The sequence below is a fragment of the Diuraphis noxia genome, unplaced genomic scaffold, assembly GCF_037042655.1.
Source record: "Diuraphis noxia isolate RWA-SAM2 unplaced genomic scaffold, SU_Dnox_SAM2 contig0002, whole genome shotgun sequence".
In the NCBI taxonomy this organism is placed as follows: domain Eukaryota; kingdom Metazoa; phylum Arthropoda; class Insecta; order Hemiptera; family Aphididae; genus Diuraphis; species Diuraphis noxia.
The window spans coordinates 55,384,127-55,397,607 of NW_028301712.1; the positions used below are offsets into that span (position 1 = coordinate 55,384,127).

Here is a 13,481-nt window from a genome sequence, read left to right on the forward strand (position 1 = left end):
TAACAAGCACTCTATACACATGTATATATAGGAGTATATTATTATTATGCGTGATGGTCTGGCGACTTTTCGGTTCACGACTAGAACACAGGTAAGGGGGCCAAGGGGGGTGGCGGAGTGTGCGGTTAGAGACTGATAGTGTGTAAAGGAGTAGACGACGGAGGTTAGGCTGAGTGCAGCTGTAGAGGCGACGGCGGGCGGTTCCCTGGCAAAGTGCGTTCAGAGCACCGCCGCCGACGACGACTACTACTACGACGGCGGCGGCGGCGGACGATCGATCGAACTGCTTTGACCCGGGTGTGACTGCCGTTGCCGGCTTTTTCGCAACGATATTATTTTATGCATGCGAACGCCCTTTACTTTCAGTTATCATCTTTTCCAAATTACCTCGTCTCACCATCATCCTTTAACACATACCCAAAAACCGTTCAGAACAATTATCTTTTAATACTTAATGACTATATGACGCGTTATATGTATACCTATCCTCGTGTGCTCGTCGTACAACAACAAAAACGACGGCGAACGTGCAGTTAGGTATCCTCGAGTGCGTGCCCCGCAAAACGGGCAAGATCTCGGTGTCATTTGGGAATTATCTACTCTAATAAATATTTTTGAACGTCGGCTGCATCCTATATACGTGGCGCGTATTACCTATATTGGATATAAAAGTATAGGAAGCGAACGCCGTAAATAAAACGAACACGAATTCGTTCTCATACCGGTTTTATCCTCGATACCTCAATCGATATTGTATATAGGACAGTAGAACTTAAACTGTTGTCTACGGCCTCCTGGGAGTCCACGATACTCATGCGGAGGTCCAGGGCGTTGACAAATAAAGCTTTGAAAGTTTTAATTCCATTCCATACAACTTATTTATCCGAAAAAGCCTTCTCCCCGATTGTTTATATTAAAAACAAGTTTCGAAACCGCGTAGAAAACACAGAATCTGAACTACGAGTAAAGCTTTCGAGTATTGGGTGCGATATTCAAAATCCTGTGTTTGGAATGCATGCAACGCCACCCTTTGCATTAAATAATACAAATAAAATATCTAAAACATTTAATTCTTATGTAAAATTAATTATATTATCAAAAATAATAATGAAACCGATAATGTGGTTTGGTGTACCTCTTTATGTGATTTTTAATATTATAGTGTTGGTTGTGAAAAATTGTATAAAAAAAAAAGGCACTTCGAAAGAAAATAATTGGGAAGTGGTCTTTGTACTTTAAAATAATATTGTTACAGAAATATTTTCATATTTTTTTAGAGCCCTATATCTGAGCAAGGCCCAATTTAGCTATACCTGTATTAACCATATTACATGTATTAATAACTTATTATAATATTAGTGATATAGTTTGAAAGTGTTACTATAATATATAACTAATATATTCATAAAAATATATCGTCTGGTATTAGCGTATTACGTTTTTCCCAAAGCGTGTTGTTGTACCTTATTTTGATGATTCGTTTTCAAATTTAATTATGCGTGATATGAATAAAAACGAATAATCGTATCCAAATTCATAATTCGTATAATGTATGCATGTACACATAATTAGTAGTTATTGGAAGAATGGAAATTACAGTAAATGTATTATGCCATACGTGTGAAAATTGTCAAGCATGATTAATAGATGTTTGCTTACATTGACGGGCGCAAATATTTAACAAAAAAAGATAAAAAGATTTAATACTGTATAAACAAATAGCGTCGTCGGCATCATACAATTTTAAAATTAAAAAAATATATCATTTAATCTTTTAAACATTATCTCTGATATTGATTTTTTATATGTATATTTAAACAAGAGAAAAAACGTGACGACTGTTGAAACAGACAGTTATCTCTTTTGGTATATATATATAATAATTATATACATTATATATATAATAATATAATATAATATCACTCAGCAAAAATTAAATAATGAAATATTCATCGTGTCGGTAATTGATTTAATTAACAAAAATTCATTTAATTTTTGTATTTTTTTTTCTTGGTTTTAATGTTTTAATGAATTTTTTACAGTCGATTAATTATCATTATAATAAGTATTAATAACAATTTATTTATTAGAATTTACTTTATGGAAACGTGCAGATAGTTAATAATATTTGAATACATATTGTATATTTCGTCGTGAAATACCATGAATAGAAATATTTCAACACTACGATATTCAAAACTTTTCCCGTGTCGAATAATTTACAGTAGATATCTTATTTTTTATAACAATGTCCGATACGATAGCGAGTCTCGTTGCTATAGAATTTGTTACTATAGCGATCACAATTGTTATAAGCAATATTATTATACAAAACTATAACAGCATAAAATTATAATTTTATTCGTAAAACTTTATTTTCCACAAAATTTAATTCAATAATAATTCTAAAAATTTTCAAATAAATTTTTTTTAATTAAAACTTCAATAACGAACGATCATGGCCGCGAACGCATTTTCCATCCTAGATGACATCAATATCGTCTTGCACGATACCACCAAACCGTGGAACATCCTGTTTACCTATGCAGAACGACGGACTGGCATTAACCGTTTGAAACTGTTCTTCGGAGTCGTGTGCGTCACGTGCATGTTACTGATCCCGGGCAGCATATTCGCAATGCTGTTGAGTGACCTGCTCGGATTTGCGTTTCCGGCTTACGCCACCATTGTGCTGATGATGGAGTCTGTTAGACAGTTGCCTTCCCGTGCGGCCAACGACCGTACGTCCGTGTCGCCGGCCAACAGATTATTCACGTATTGGTTGATGTTTGCGGCCACGTTGACGGTGCAGCAGATGTGTGCAGGCCTGCTGCGGTTCGTGCCATTCTATTGCTTGATCAAAACTGCATTTTTTGTCTGGTGCGCAGCACCGATCAAAGCCAACGGTTCCGCGTACGTGTACGCCCTCGTCGTTCGTCGTTATTTCAGCAACGGGCGTTGACCAGTCGCATATTGTGAGTTTTCGAACATCATATCTAGTGTCGGGAACACATTAGCTATTTGTATAATTTAGCATAAGTCTATTGTCTGTCTTAGAACATAAGAATATATTATTTCTTCTTTTTTTTTGTCAAGTTGAATGGATTTTAAACTTATGATTTTTGTACGAATTAAACATTTGTAACAACCAACAGGAATTACAGCTAATATAGTTTACAGGGAAATATTATATTAACGATAAAAATCAGCTTAATAAACAATTTATATAATACGACATATTTTTTTAAACAATCTTATTTAAATTTAATTTAACAAGACAATATTTAATCTTATCAAGTAACAACAATTAATAAACCCGGCAACGACGGGTAATTCGGCTAGTATTATATATAGCAGGTTAATAATCGCATCGATAATTGACAATTTTATTGGCCAATAATTATAAAGGAACCAAATAAAATAAAAATATATTTGCATCAGTATATTCTATTTCTTGTTCATAATTTTGTTCATATAGTAATTAGAATCGTTATCGTAATCCATCAATATTAAATTGTGGATCATTTTAAATAAAATGTGTATTTTGGATAAACGCTTGATGATATTCGGTTTGACGAGAATTTCCGTCATATCTTCATCTAAAAATAAACTAAGCCTTTAGATATTTTTGAAAAAATTATAATCCTAAGGTCAAATAAAAGTTTGGAAGACACTTCTAACCGTATGGTCCAATAAATTGTATAGAGGTTTATAGAAGCACCAGATTAACATACCTATTTATATATCCTCAGGATAACATAATTTCTTTGCTTCTCATATTCCATTATAATATGAAGGATACACATTCACTCCATGCTCTTACAAACCTAATCGAGTTTGATGGAGCACGGGTTTAATTTTCGCGGTCATTACAAACCTCTCACCCCTAACCTGTAATATTATCAATAAAAATAACTATACACATATCAAGTGGGCAACTTTGGACTTATCATAATTTAAAATTGACAAAATAGCAAGTTTACTTAAGTCATGTGACAAATCAGAGCGCTAATTTCCGTTTTTTTTTAAAAATCAATTTGATTATATATTTCGTAATATTAAAAACAAGTATTTATATTGAAAGGTGCGTAGGTACTGTGAAAAAAATAGCTATGTAATGATGATTATTTTAAGGTGCTTTGTCATAGTTTCTCATAGTATAGATAAAAACGTATAAAACATGAGATAAGCATCTATTTTAAGACTATTAGATAATAAAAAATTATAATTTACTTAAATTTTATCTAAATTTTGATATTTTGTTTTTGTTGCAGTTAAACTTCAATTTCTCCGAATATGTGGCGTGTACTCGACGTTTTAACACACAACGCCAAAATTAACATTACTGTTATACTGTACGGATTATATCCGCTGGCAACTTTATAATTACCTATATGAGGTTTTATATTTGTCTTGTATACTTATAACTATAATAAACGTGATGTGTAACCTATCTAAGCAAATAACAAATAAGCAAGTAAATTTTCAGTGAAATAACTAAAAAGAAAAAATTTGGTACTCATAAATATAAATTATCATACAATTTCATGAATGTCCACTATAGTATGTAAGTTGTAATGCGGATACTCAGAATCTAATTTACAAAATAGAAACTTACCATTTTTTTTTTTAACATAAATTCATTTGATAATCATCATATAGAGATTTTATTTTTTAAATTTAAATTATTGATTCCAGGCAATCCCGGACAAAACTGCTTCAATCTTCTTATAAACACACACACACAAACATGCGCGCGCACGCGTAATATATTACAATATTCAAGTAGGTAGGTACTTAATGTTCTCAAATTTAATTAATTGTTGACTTTCAAAAATGTAATCTTTAGAACATTTATAGGTATATGCTTATCATTTTACAATTTTATAAACTTTTCAACATAAAACCATGAATAATGAAACTTGTAACATGACAAGTACTTCCAAAACAAATTTTTAATTAATATTAAATAACATTTTTTAAATTATTAAATAAAATGTTTATAATTACAAATTCGATAAATGTACTAGTAAAAAACCTCATTTTATTAAATTGTTATTGTGTTGAATTTCAAGCTGTAATAATATATTATATTCAGACACCAAAACATCTAATATAAACATAGATTTAATGATTTTAAGTTGAAATAAACATTCTCCCAAATTTGTTTGATAAAATTTCAAGACTTATACAAATTAAATTTTCCAAAAGAAATTAACTGTCAAAACAGTAAAGAAAAAATAAATAAATAATATGTTTGAAATTAAAGTCGTCTACTAATGGATGTGTAAAATTCAATACCAATGTATAAATAATATCCAATGTTTAAAAAAAATAGGGTTATTGTTATTTTATATTTTTATACTGTACCTGTTATTGTAAACACTATTAAATTAATAATTAATACGTTTGCAAGTATAACTATAATTAATTTCGCTATCTTTGCTAAACAATTGAAAATTAAAAATATTATATTTATACATTGTACACATCTATAGTCATTATCATTTAGTTTTGAAATAATCTGGTACATACTTAACTTCTAAACTACTATATATATTTAATTGAAATATTGAAATTATTAGTTGGAAATTGTCCATATACATCGATGATTATGAGATTATTATCATAGTCTTATTCTTGTGTTAATTATTTATTTGAATTTTTGATATTTGTGAAAGATACAAAGACTAAGATTAATTTTAGTCCTTGCATTATACCTTCTCCGATTAGTTTATAACTTAGCAATTAACACGGCTATAGATAGGTACTATTATTCAGAGACGGTCTATAATAAATCGCCGATATATATTTTTACCATTCGCAATAGATTAATACTTTTTGCTAATCAATACAGTAATTTTTCAAATGCTCGAAGATGTTAAAAATTTTTGCAAGCAAAATTTATCCTAATGAAACATGATCTGATGAAAGTCTTGAATTTTTTTTACATAGTATTAATAACAAATAGGTATAAAACAAAAAATGACCAATACGTACAAAATCAGTGCGTTCTTAATATTAACAGACAGTCGACAGGTTACTTTAATCTTCCTCAGAGGCGTCATAAAAGATTTTGGTAAATTCATACAGTTTTCCCTAAAGTCATTTTTCCGCACAGGCTATCAAGGTCGTTCTCTATATACTTCCACGGTATATTTACTCATTTATGTACTCTTAATAATACAATTTGCCAGTTGGGAGCTTAATTAAAATAATGACAGCTTGGGGATAACCTGATATTTTAAAAACAATTTAACACTTCATACTCAGATGCTAATATATCATTATTATGTTTGTAAAGTATCCTCATTGTCAAACGCATGATTTTAATTATTTTTATGAAATTAACAGTTGCTATTATTCATTCATAACTGACAGTTAACTTTAACAAACATTAAAAATGCAAATAAATAATTAACACAAGAATACGATTATGACAATAATCTCATAATCATCAATGTATATGGAAAATCTCCAACTAATAATTTCAATAAAATGTATATAGTAGTTTAGAAGTTAAGTATATATAAAATTATTTCAAAACTAAATGATAATGACTATAGATAATATGTATAATGTACAAATATAATATTATTAATTTTCAATTGTTAAGCGAAGATAGTGAAATTAATTATAGTTATACTTGCAAACGTATTAATTATTAATTTAATAGTGTTTACAATAACAGGTATAGTATAAAAATATAAAATAATAATAACATGTGGATTCAAACTTTACTTTAGAATTATATGATTAAAACAGAAAATTTTAATTAAACCTGAATAGATTTCACTTATACATCTTAATTAATGTATAGCTCATAATACAATTTAATAATAACTTAAATACAATAATGATAACAGAATATCAAAAGTAAAGTAAACAACTTTTTATCTGACTATAGTAAGGTATAAGTTTTATAGACTTACATATAAATTAGTAATTCATTTTAGGAACCCTATTTTTTTTTAAATATTAGCGATTATTTATATATTCGTATTAATTTTTTCACTTCCATTAAGTATACGAATTTAATTTCATACATAAATCTATTTATTTTTTGTTTACTATTTGACTATTAATTTCCTCTGGAATATTTAATTTGTATAAGTCTTGATATTTTATTTAAAAAAATAAATATTGAGAGAATGTTTATTTCAACTTAAAATAATTAAATCTATGTTTATATTAGATGTTTTGGTGTCTGAATATAATATATTATTACAGCTTGAAATTCAACACAATAACAATTAAATAAAATGAGTTTTTTTTACTAGTACATTTATCAAATTTGTAATTATAGACATTTTATTTAATAATTTATGAAACTGTTAATTAATATTAATTAAATATTTGTTTTGAAAGTACTTGTCGTGTTACAAGTTTCATTATTGATGGTTTGATGTCGAAAAATTTATAAAATCGTAAAATTTTAAGTATACATAAACGTTCTAAAGATTATATTTAGATATATTTATAGATATTATATTTGAGAACATAAAGTAGGTACAGGTACCTACTTGAATGTAAAATATTATTTTATAATGTCAACATTTCTGTTATTTTCATTTATGACACTAAATGTAAATGTTGAATTAAATTACAAGTGGAGAAACATATAAGAGTCGATATTAAATTATAAAAGAAGAAATTATTAAACTATGAAAATTAATAAAAAAATTTACTGCTATAAGTGGGAAGTATTATAACTTTCCACTATTCTCCAATGCAAGAAACATCCTCAACCAACCTTCATCGATGGAGGAAGCAGTAGGAGAATACAATACACAACTGATTTATAGCTTCTTCAAATCCATCGGCGTCGACTCAAACATTGAATATTAAGATAAACTGTACAACTAAAATAACCGTAAATATATACATAATTCTGTAAATACTACTAACCCCATAACTATATAAATCACCAATCACAACTAAACTATCCATTAATAATAATGTAAATACAATCGCAGGCCAATTACCTAACATTGTTGAAGCCTTTATTCTCATTAAAAAAATTATAAGTTTGTAAATATTTTTCACATGAAAAATTAAAGCTCGATAAGTAATAACATAAAATAAACATAACAGTTGTTTACAATGAAAAGTAGTAGCATTTAATACTTATATAAAATGTAATTTTTTTTTTTTATTATAATACAATAAGGTACTCCTAGCTTGTGCTATCTATACCTAGAGATGAAAGATAAAATACATTTTGGCGTATTAAGTGCGATAAATAAATAAGTTACAATTTTACGTTAGATGAAAACAGTAGTTAGAAAATTAAGTTAGATAGTGTCTTGAGGAATTAGGTGAAAGTTCTTTATAACGAAACTCGTTACAACGAAAAACTCTATATTGCGTAAATATAACATTAAGTTAACTTATAATAATGGTTGGTTTGATTTAAAACCAATTAATTACTCTCTATTACGAAAGCTCACAATAACGAAAGAAATCACATGGTCCCTTCAGATTCGTTATAGAGAGTTTTCACTGTATATATATTATAGGTATCACTGACCGTTCATGCAATGATCATAGTCTATAATAATGCTTATAGTATCATATAAAATCTTGGGGTATTCAATAAATATTGCGGACTATAAACATTTTAAACGATAACAACCAGTATAATTTAAAATATTATATAAAATATTTATTTTAATTCGTAAATGTCTTAATTTTTTCAATCTGTTTTCAAAATAATTTTCATTATTCAAATATTTTTTGTTTGATTTTGTCTCAAGTTATAACTTTGAAGGGCCTAGAGTACAAGTACTTGATATCAGTATCCTCCCTTATCCATCGAGTTTATATTGTAGGTTTTGATGGCTTTTTATTTCACCCTTTACCGGTTTACGGTTCTTCTCTTTTTCAGTCACTATATTTCTCTTGTATGAAAAAAAGACTCGATTACGTGTTTGTCAGCTTGTCTCGCGGGAAGCGTGGTTACGTCACCTTTACACTGTCATGCGAGACAACTTTTCAGTAGTTCCCGACTTATGATACAGTCAGATAATGGTCAAACGTGTCCTTAAAATGGAGTAATATTCTTATTACATTACGATTAAATTTATAAATTTAGACGTATTTGTGTGTCTGAATGTTTATAAGAAGACCCTGAAGCAGTTTTGGCGGGGAGTGCCAACGAAAGAGCGCTTCACTATATTTTCACTATAGTTAATGTCCTAGTATCGATTTTGGAGCGTGGTTGACTCAGGCAGCCGGTCGACTGGTGAGTGGGTGGTGCGCGGGAGGAGATGCCAAAAGATAGGGTGAATGGGCGGTGGGTGGTGGGATGGATAAAATTCTGGCAACAAAGGGGCTTCTTTTACCAGGTTCGCGCAAAAGGCTTCTCTCTCTTTCTCCATTCCTCTTTCTCTCTCTATCTATCTCCCGTTCTCTTCCACCATCTCTTTATCACTATCTCTTGTTCACCTCAAGACACTAGCGGGCTCGTGTTTCAAAACCCGCATTAATGGTTATGTTAACTAAAAGCAGTTGAGAGAAATTTGCCACATATGTAGAAGTACATTTTCGAACGTATAATGGAAAAGTTGGAAAAAGATTAAAGTGGGAATTTAACGCAGTGTTAATTGAACAGGGGTTAACCCCTCCCATTATAAACCTAAAAAAACTGCGACAACATGTTTATTAGTTATTACTGTATTAATTCACTCAAAATATTGTATATTATGGACAATATAATATTACGGTCTAAAATTATATAAGCAACTAATGGATATTCCTTTTATCGGTTAAGTACTTCGTGTTGTGATATATTGATGTGATGTTCAAATAATACCAGATGTTATTATTTTTGTTATTTTTATTTATACCAACAAAATCAAGTGATCGTAGTTCCATATATAACAATGAGTAACAAGTCTATTAAAATAAAATCACTGTTCACAAATAATTTTAAAAAATTATTGACTTTAACAATTATTATTAGGTATATATTTTCTAAACGATAAAAATAATTGAACAATTTTCAAATGAAAAATTCCAAAAACACGTGGTAGACCCATGTTTGATTTTTAAGTTTGGAAAAATATTAGAATATTTGTAAAAAGTTTTTGTTAGGGTTAAAACTATCATAAAATAAGTATTTTTTAAATGTTTGCTATCGTTTGTTGAATTCAAGGAATCAATAGTTTAAATTTAAAAAAAAATCTCCTTACGATGATCATCAAATGTCTTATAATGTTAAAAAAAAAAAATTGTTAATCAATATTTTGTAAATTAGATCTTGAGTATTCTCATGACAACTTACATACTATAATGGACATTTATGAAATTGTATAATAATTTAGTAAATGAGTACAGAATTTTTTTCTTTTTAGTTATTTCACTGAAAATTTACTTGCTTATTTGCTTTATCATGTCAATGTTTTTCATTGATGTGCTTAGATAGGTTACACATAGCGTTTATTATAGTTATAGGTATACAAGTCAAATATAAAACCTCATAGAGGTAGGTATAACGTTGCCAACGGATATAACAGTAATGTTAAACTTGGCGCTGTGTGTTAAAACGTCGAGTACACGCCATACACCGTTAATATCGCTTTATAGTTTGTTGGCGATGAAGTTTAGGTGGTTACCGAGTTTCACCGCAAAGTTTTGGCTTTACATATTGATCTCAATGGTGTTTTTCATCATGAACTTAGCCCACTAATACATCCTAAATGTTTTAATGTCCCAAATGAAGAATACGAAAAATGCTATTTCAATTAATTGATTTCATCTTCAAAAACGATTTTTGTTTACGAATTAATAGTTAATTGATATTTTGTTAATATAATATGGTTATTAAATACAATAAAATAAAATTCCAAATTATTGGAATATTAATACGAACTTACATTATATATAGTAAAGTACCAGAAAGCCCTATAGAGTATAGAGTATTATCATTGACCAATTTTGAATGTATTTATAATAACTTACTAAAAGCAATTAAAAATACTTGCATTTTTTTAATTCAGTAATGTTAAATTGTATATTTTTTTGCACCTGAAATTTTTTTTAAGTTATTCAAATAATGAATCCTTATCTAAAAAGCAGACTGTTTTTTAATATAGGCGTGGACTGTAAGCTTTAAAATAACTATAGTCTGTAAACATTAATATTATTATTAAAATGGTAGTCAAAATGATATTAATCTGTACTATTTCAGTTGGTATATAGTTTCTTAAGCTTCTAACTGATTTATTATCACTATAATTTCAACGCTGTTCCTCGAACTTTCATTTATTAATAACAATAACATCAGACTTAAAAATACAACCCAATAATTATCGTTCTACATTTCCAAAATGCATACCCAAAATCGAAGCCTTCATACATTATCATCTAATTGGAATTAATGAAAGTATTTAACACATAAAAAATGTCGTTAACAAATAACAATAACGGCATAATTTCAAATGTGAACTGCCAATAGTTAAACTACCTACCTTCAGCTTTTCTAATAAAATATGGTGTATCACATACCATTATGTGATAATTCGTTGAGCACTTTTAGGTTTTCAGACATATTCATTATACAACACCGGCTTGTCGAACTGGATCAATTCTTTTCCAGCCGGTGATTAGATTGTAATTATATAGGCAGAAAAAAGTTTTTTTTTTTTAATACAAGTGTGTGTGTGTTCTATGTTTGCAGGGTACCAAAACGTGCGATGAACACATTATTTGTATCTTGTATGATATATTGTGTATAGCGAGACTGACTGTGAACACGTATAGAATAATGACGGCTTACAAATATCTGAGACGAAACATTGGTGGGTTTATTTATAGTTGAAAATGAAGCGTTTTAATGAAATATTTATAGCACTAAACTACCAAATACGATAGTTTTAGACGGTCACGTCGATTCCACGAACAAAAAGTAGTAGAAAAAAATACCTTTTTGTTATTACTCATAAACACAATAAATTTTCATCGGAAATCTGTCATTAAAACGTTGATACCTACAATTTCAACATTGCAAAAGTATTGGTCTTGAATTTTGAGTTTCTTATATTCTCACAAATATTGTTTACAGTAGGTAAATTAAAATTAATGTTAAAATTGAAATGTATGTTATAAAATATGTAACAGATATAAAGTGATTATAATAATTAAACATAGATTAAGTATCAAATTACATTAATCTGAGTTTTTTTAGTTATTGTGTATCTTTTAATCTTATAATATAGGTTGTCAATTATTTGCCATTAAAGTATATGTTAAACATAATAAGCGATTGACAAATATTTTAAGCACATCTATTGTAATTTATAATAGAATATTATCCTAATCTATATTTTATTAATAAATAGTATTTTTTCAAATTATATTTTTATGTATTTTCTTAATAAATAATTTTAATTTATCGAGTATTGTAAAAAGACTACAGTTATAAGTTGTATGATTATAATGTATAGTTATAATATATTATACAGCTTTGAAACAATAGAATAATCAATTTTTACAATATAAATGTTTTTGAGTAAATCGATATTTAAAAAAACTCTAAATGCTTTGCAGACACCTATTTAACTAGATTGAAGTATATTATAAACTACAAATTATTGATACAAATAAGTGAGCAATTAATATCAGGTAATATAGTTTAATTACTCTATTACATAATTAAGTATTAAGAATTATCCACTTTTTAATATGATTTTCAAATCAAGAATCGTATAAAATAGTTAGGTATTCATTCTACACCCATTCAAAAATTATTAAGTGCCTTACCTTCCTATGGTAAATCATAAGTAGATTAGAAATAGTATTTACATTGTACCAGATACCTGATACCCAATCTTTATACATTTTTAAATAAAAGAATAATTACATAAACAGGTTATCGTACTATATTCCTTTCCTTGTTTCCGCAATAAATTTTAATTGAGGATTAGGTATATTTATAGTTGATGCGTAGAAAGAGAATCTCCACACATTTAAGGAATTTAATCCATTCTACACCATTTGAAACTTCAAGAATGCCATTAATCTTATGGGACAAATTATATTTAAGCATTCTAAAATAATATACTCTTACACGTTACACGTATAAGTACTTACGTATATAAGGTATTATATTATAAATAAAACAAAAACAAAAAAAGTGGGCATGTAGCTAACTGCTCTGCTGTACAGTTTTGCAGTCGAATGTATATCGTTATTCAATAGGTCACTATGGTAATGGTATAATGCATGTATTAAATTTTAATTAATAATACAACATTGCGTAGAAATGATTCTGAGCAGTCAACATTAAATATATTTTATTATGATATACATATATTACTATTATGTGTAGGTAGTATTTTATTTTAATATCAGTAATACAGAATAAATGGACAACAATTTAAAATTAAAATAAATATTTTTTAAATTAAATTGCGTATAGTATAATAAAATAATATAAATAACAATTTTAAATACAAACGTATATTTCAAAAATAGAAAAA

The 13,481-nt window shown here is 28.0% G+C and overlaps 2 protein-coding genes across 2 annotated transcripts in view; one reads left to right on the forward strand and one right to left on the reverse strand.

The window, feature by feature from the left end:
- The window catches only part of nAChRbeta1 (nicotinic acetylcholine receptor beta1), a 79,467-nt gene that overhangs the window by 60,006 nt on the left and 5,980 nt on the right, over positions 1-13,481 (reverse strand). The window lies entirely within an intron of this gene.
- LOC107169605 (receptor expression-enhancing protein 5-like) lies at positions 2,239-4,468 on the forward strand. Its single transcript, XM_015519399.2, has 2 exons — positions 2,239-2,975; positions 4,275-4,468. Exon 1 carries the CDS (start codon positions 2,459-2,461, stop codon positions 2,960-2,962), a length of 504 nt encoding a protein of 167 aa, XP_015374885.1. The 5' UTR covers positions 2,239-2,458; the 3' UTR covers positions 2,963-2,975; positions 4,275-4,468.

What these genes read in the sequence shown, in the direction of transcription:
- LOC107169605 (XM_015519399.2), top strand. Translation starts at nt 2,459, where the DNA reads ATGGCCGCGAACGCATTTTCCATCCTAGATGACATCAATATCGTCTTG.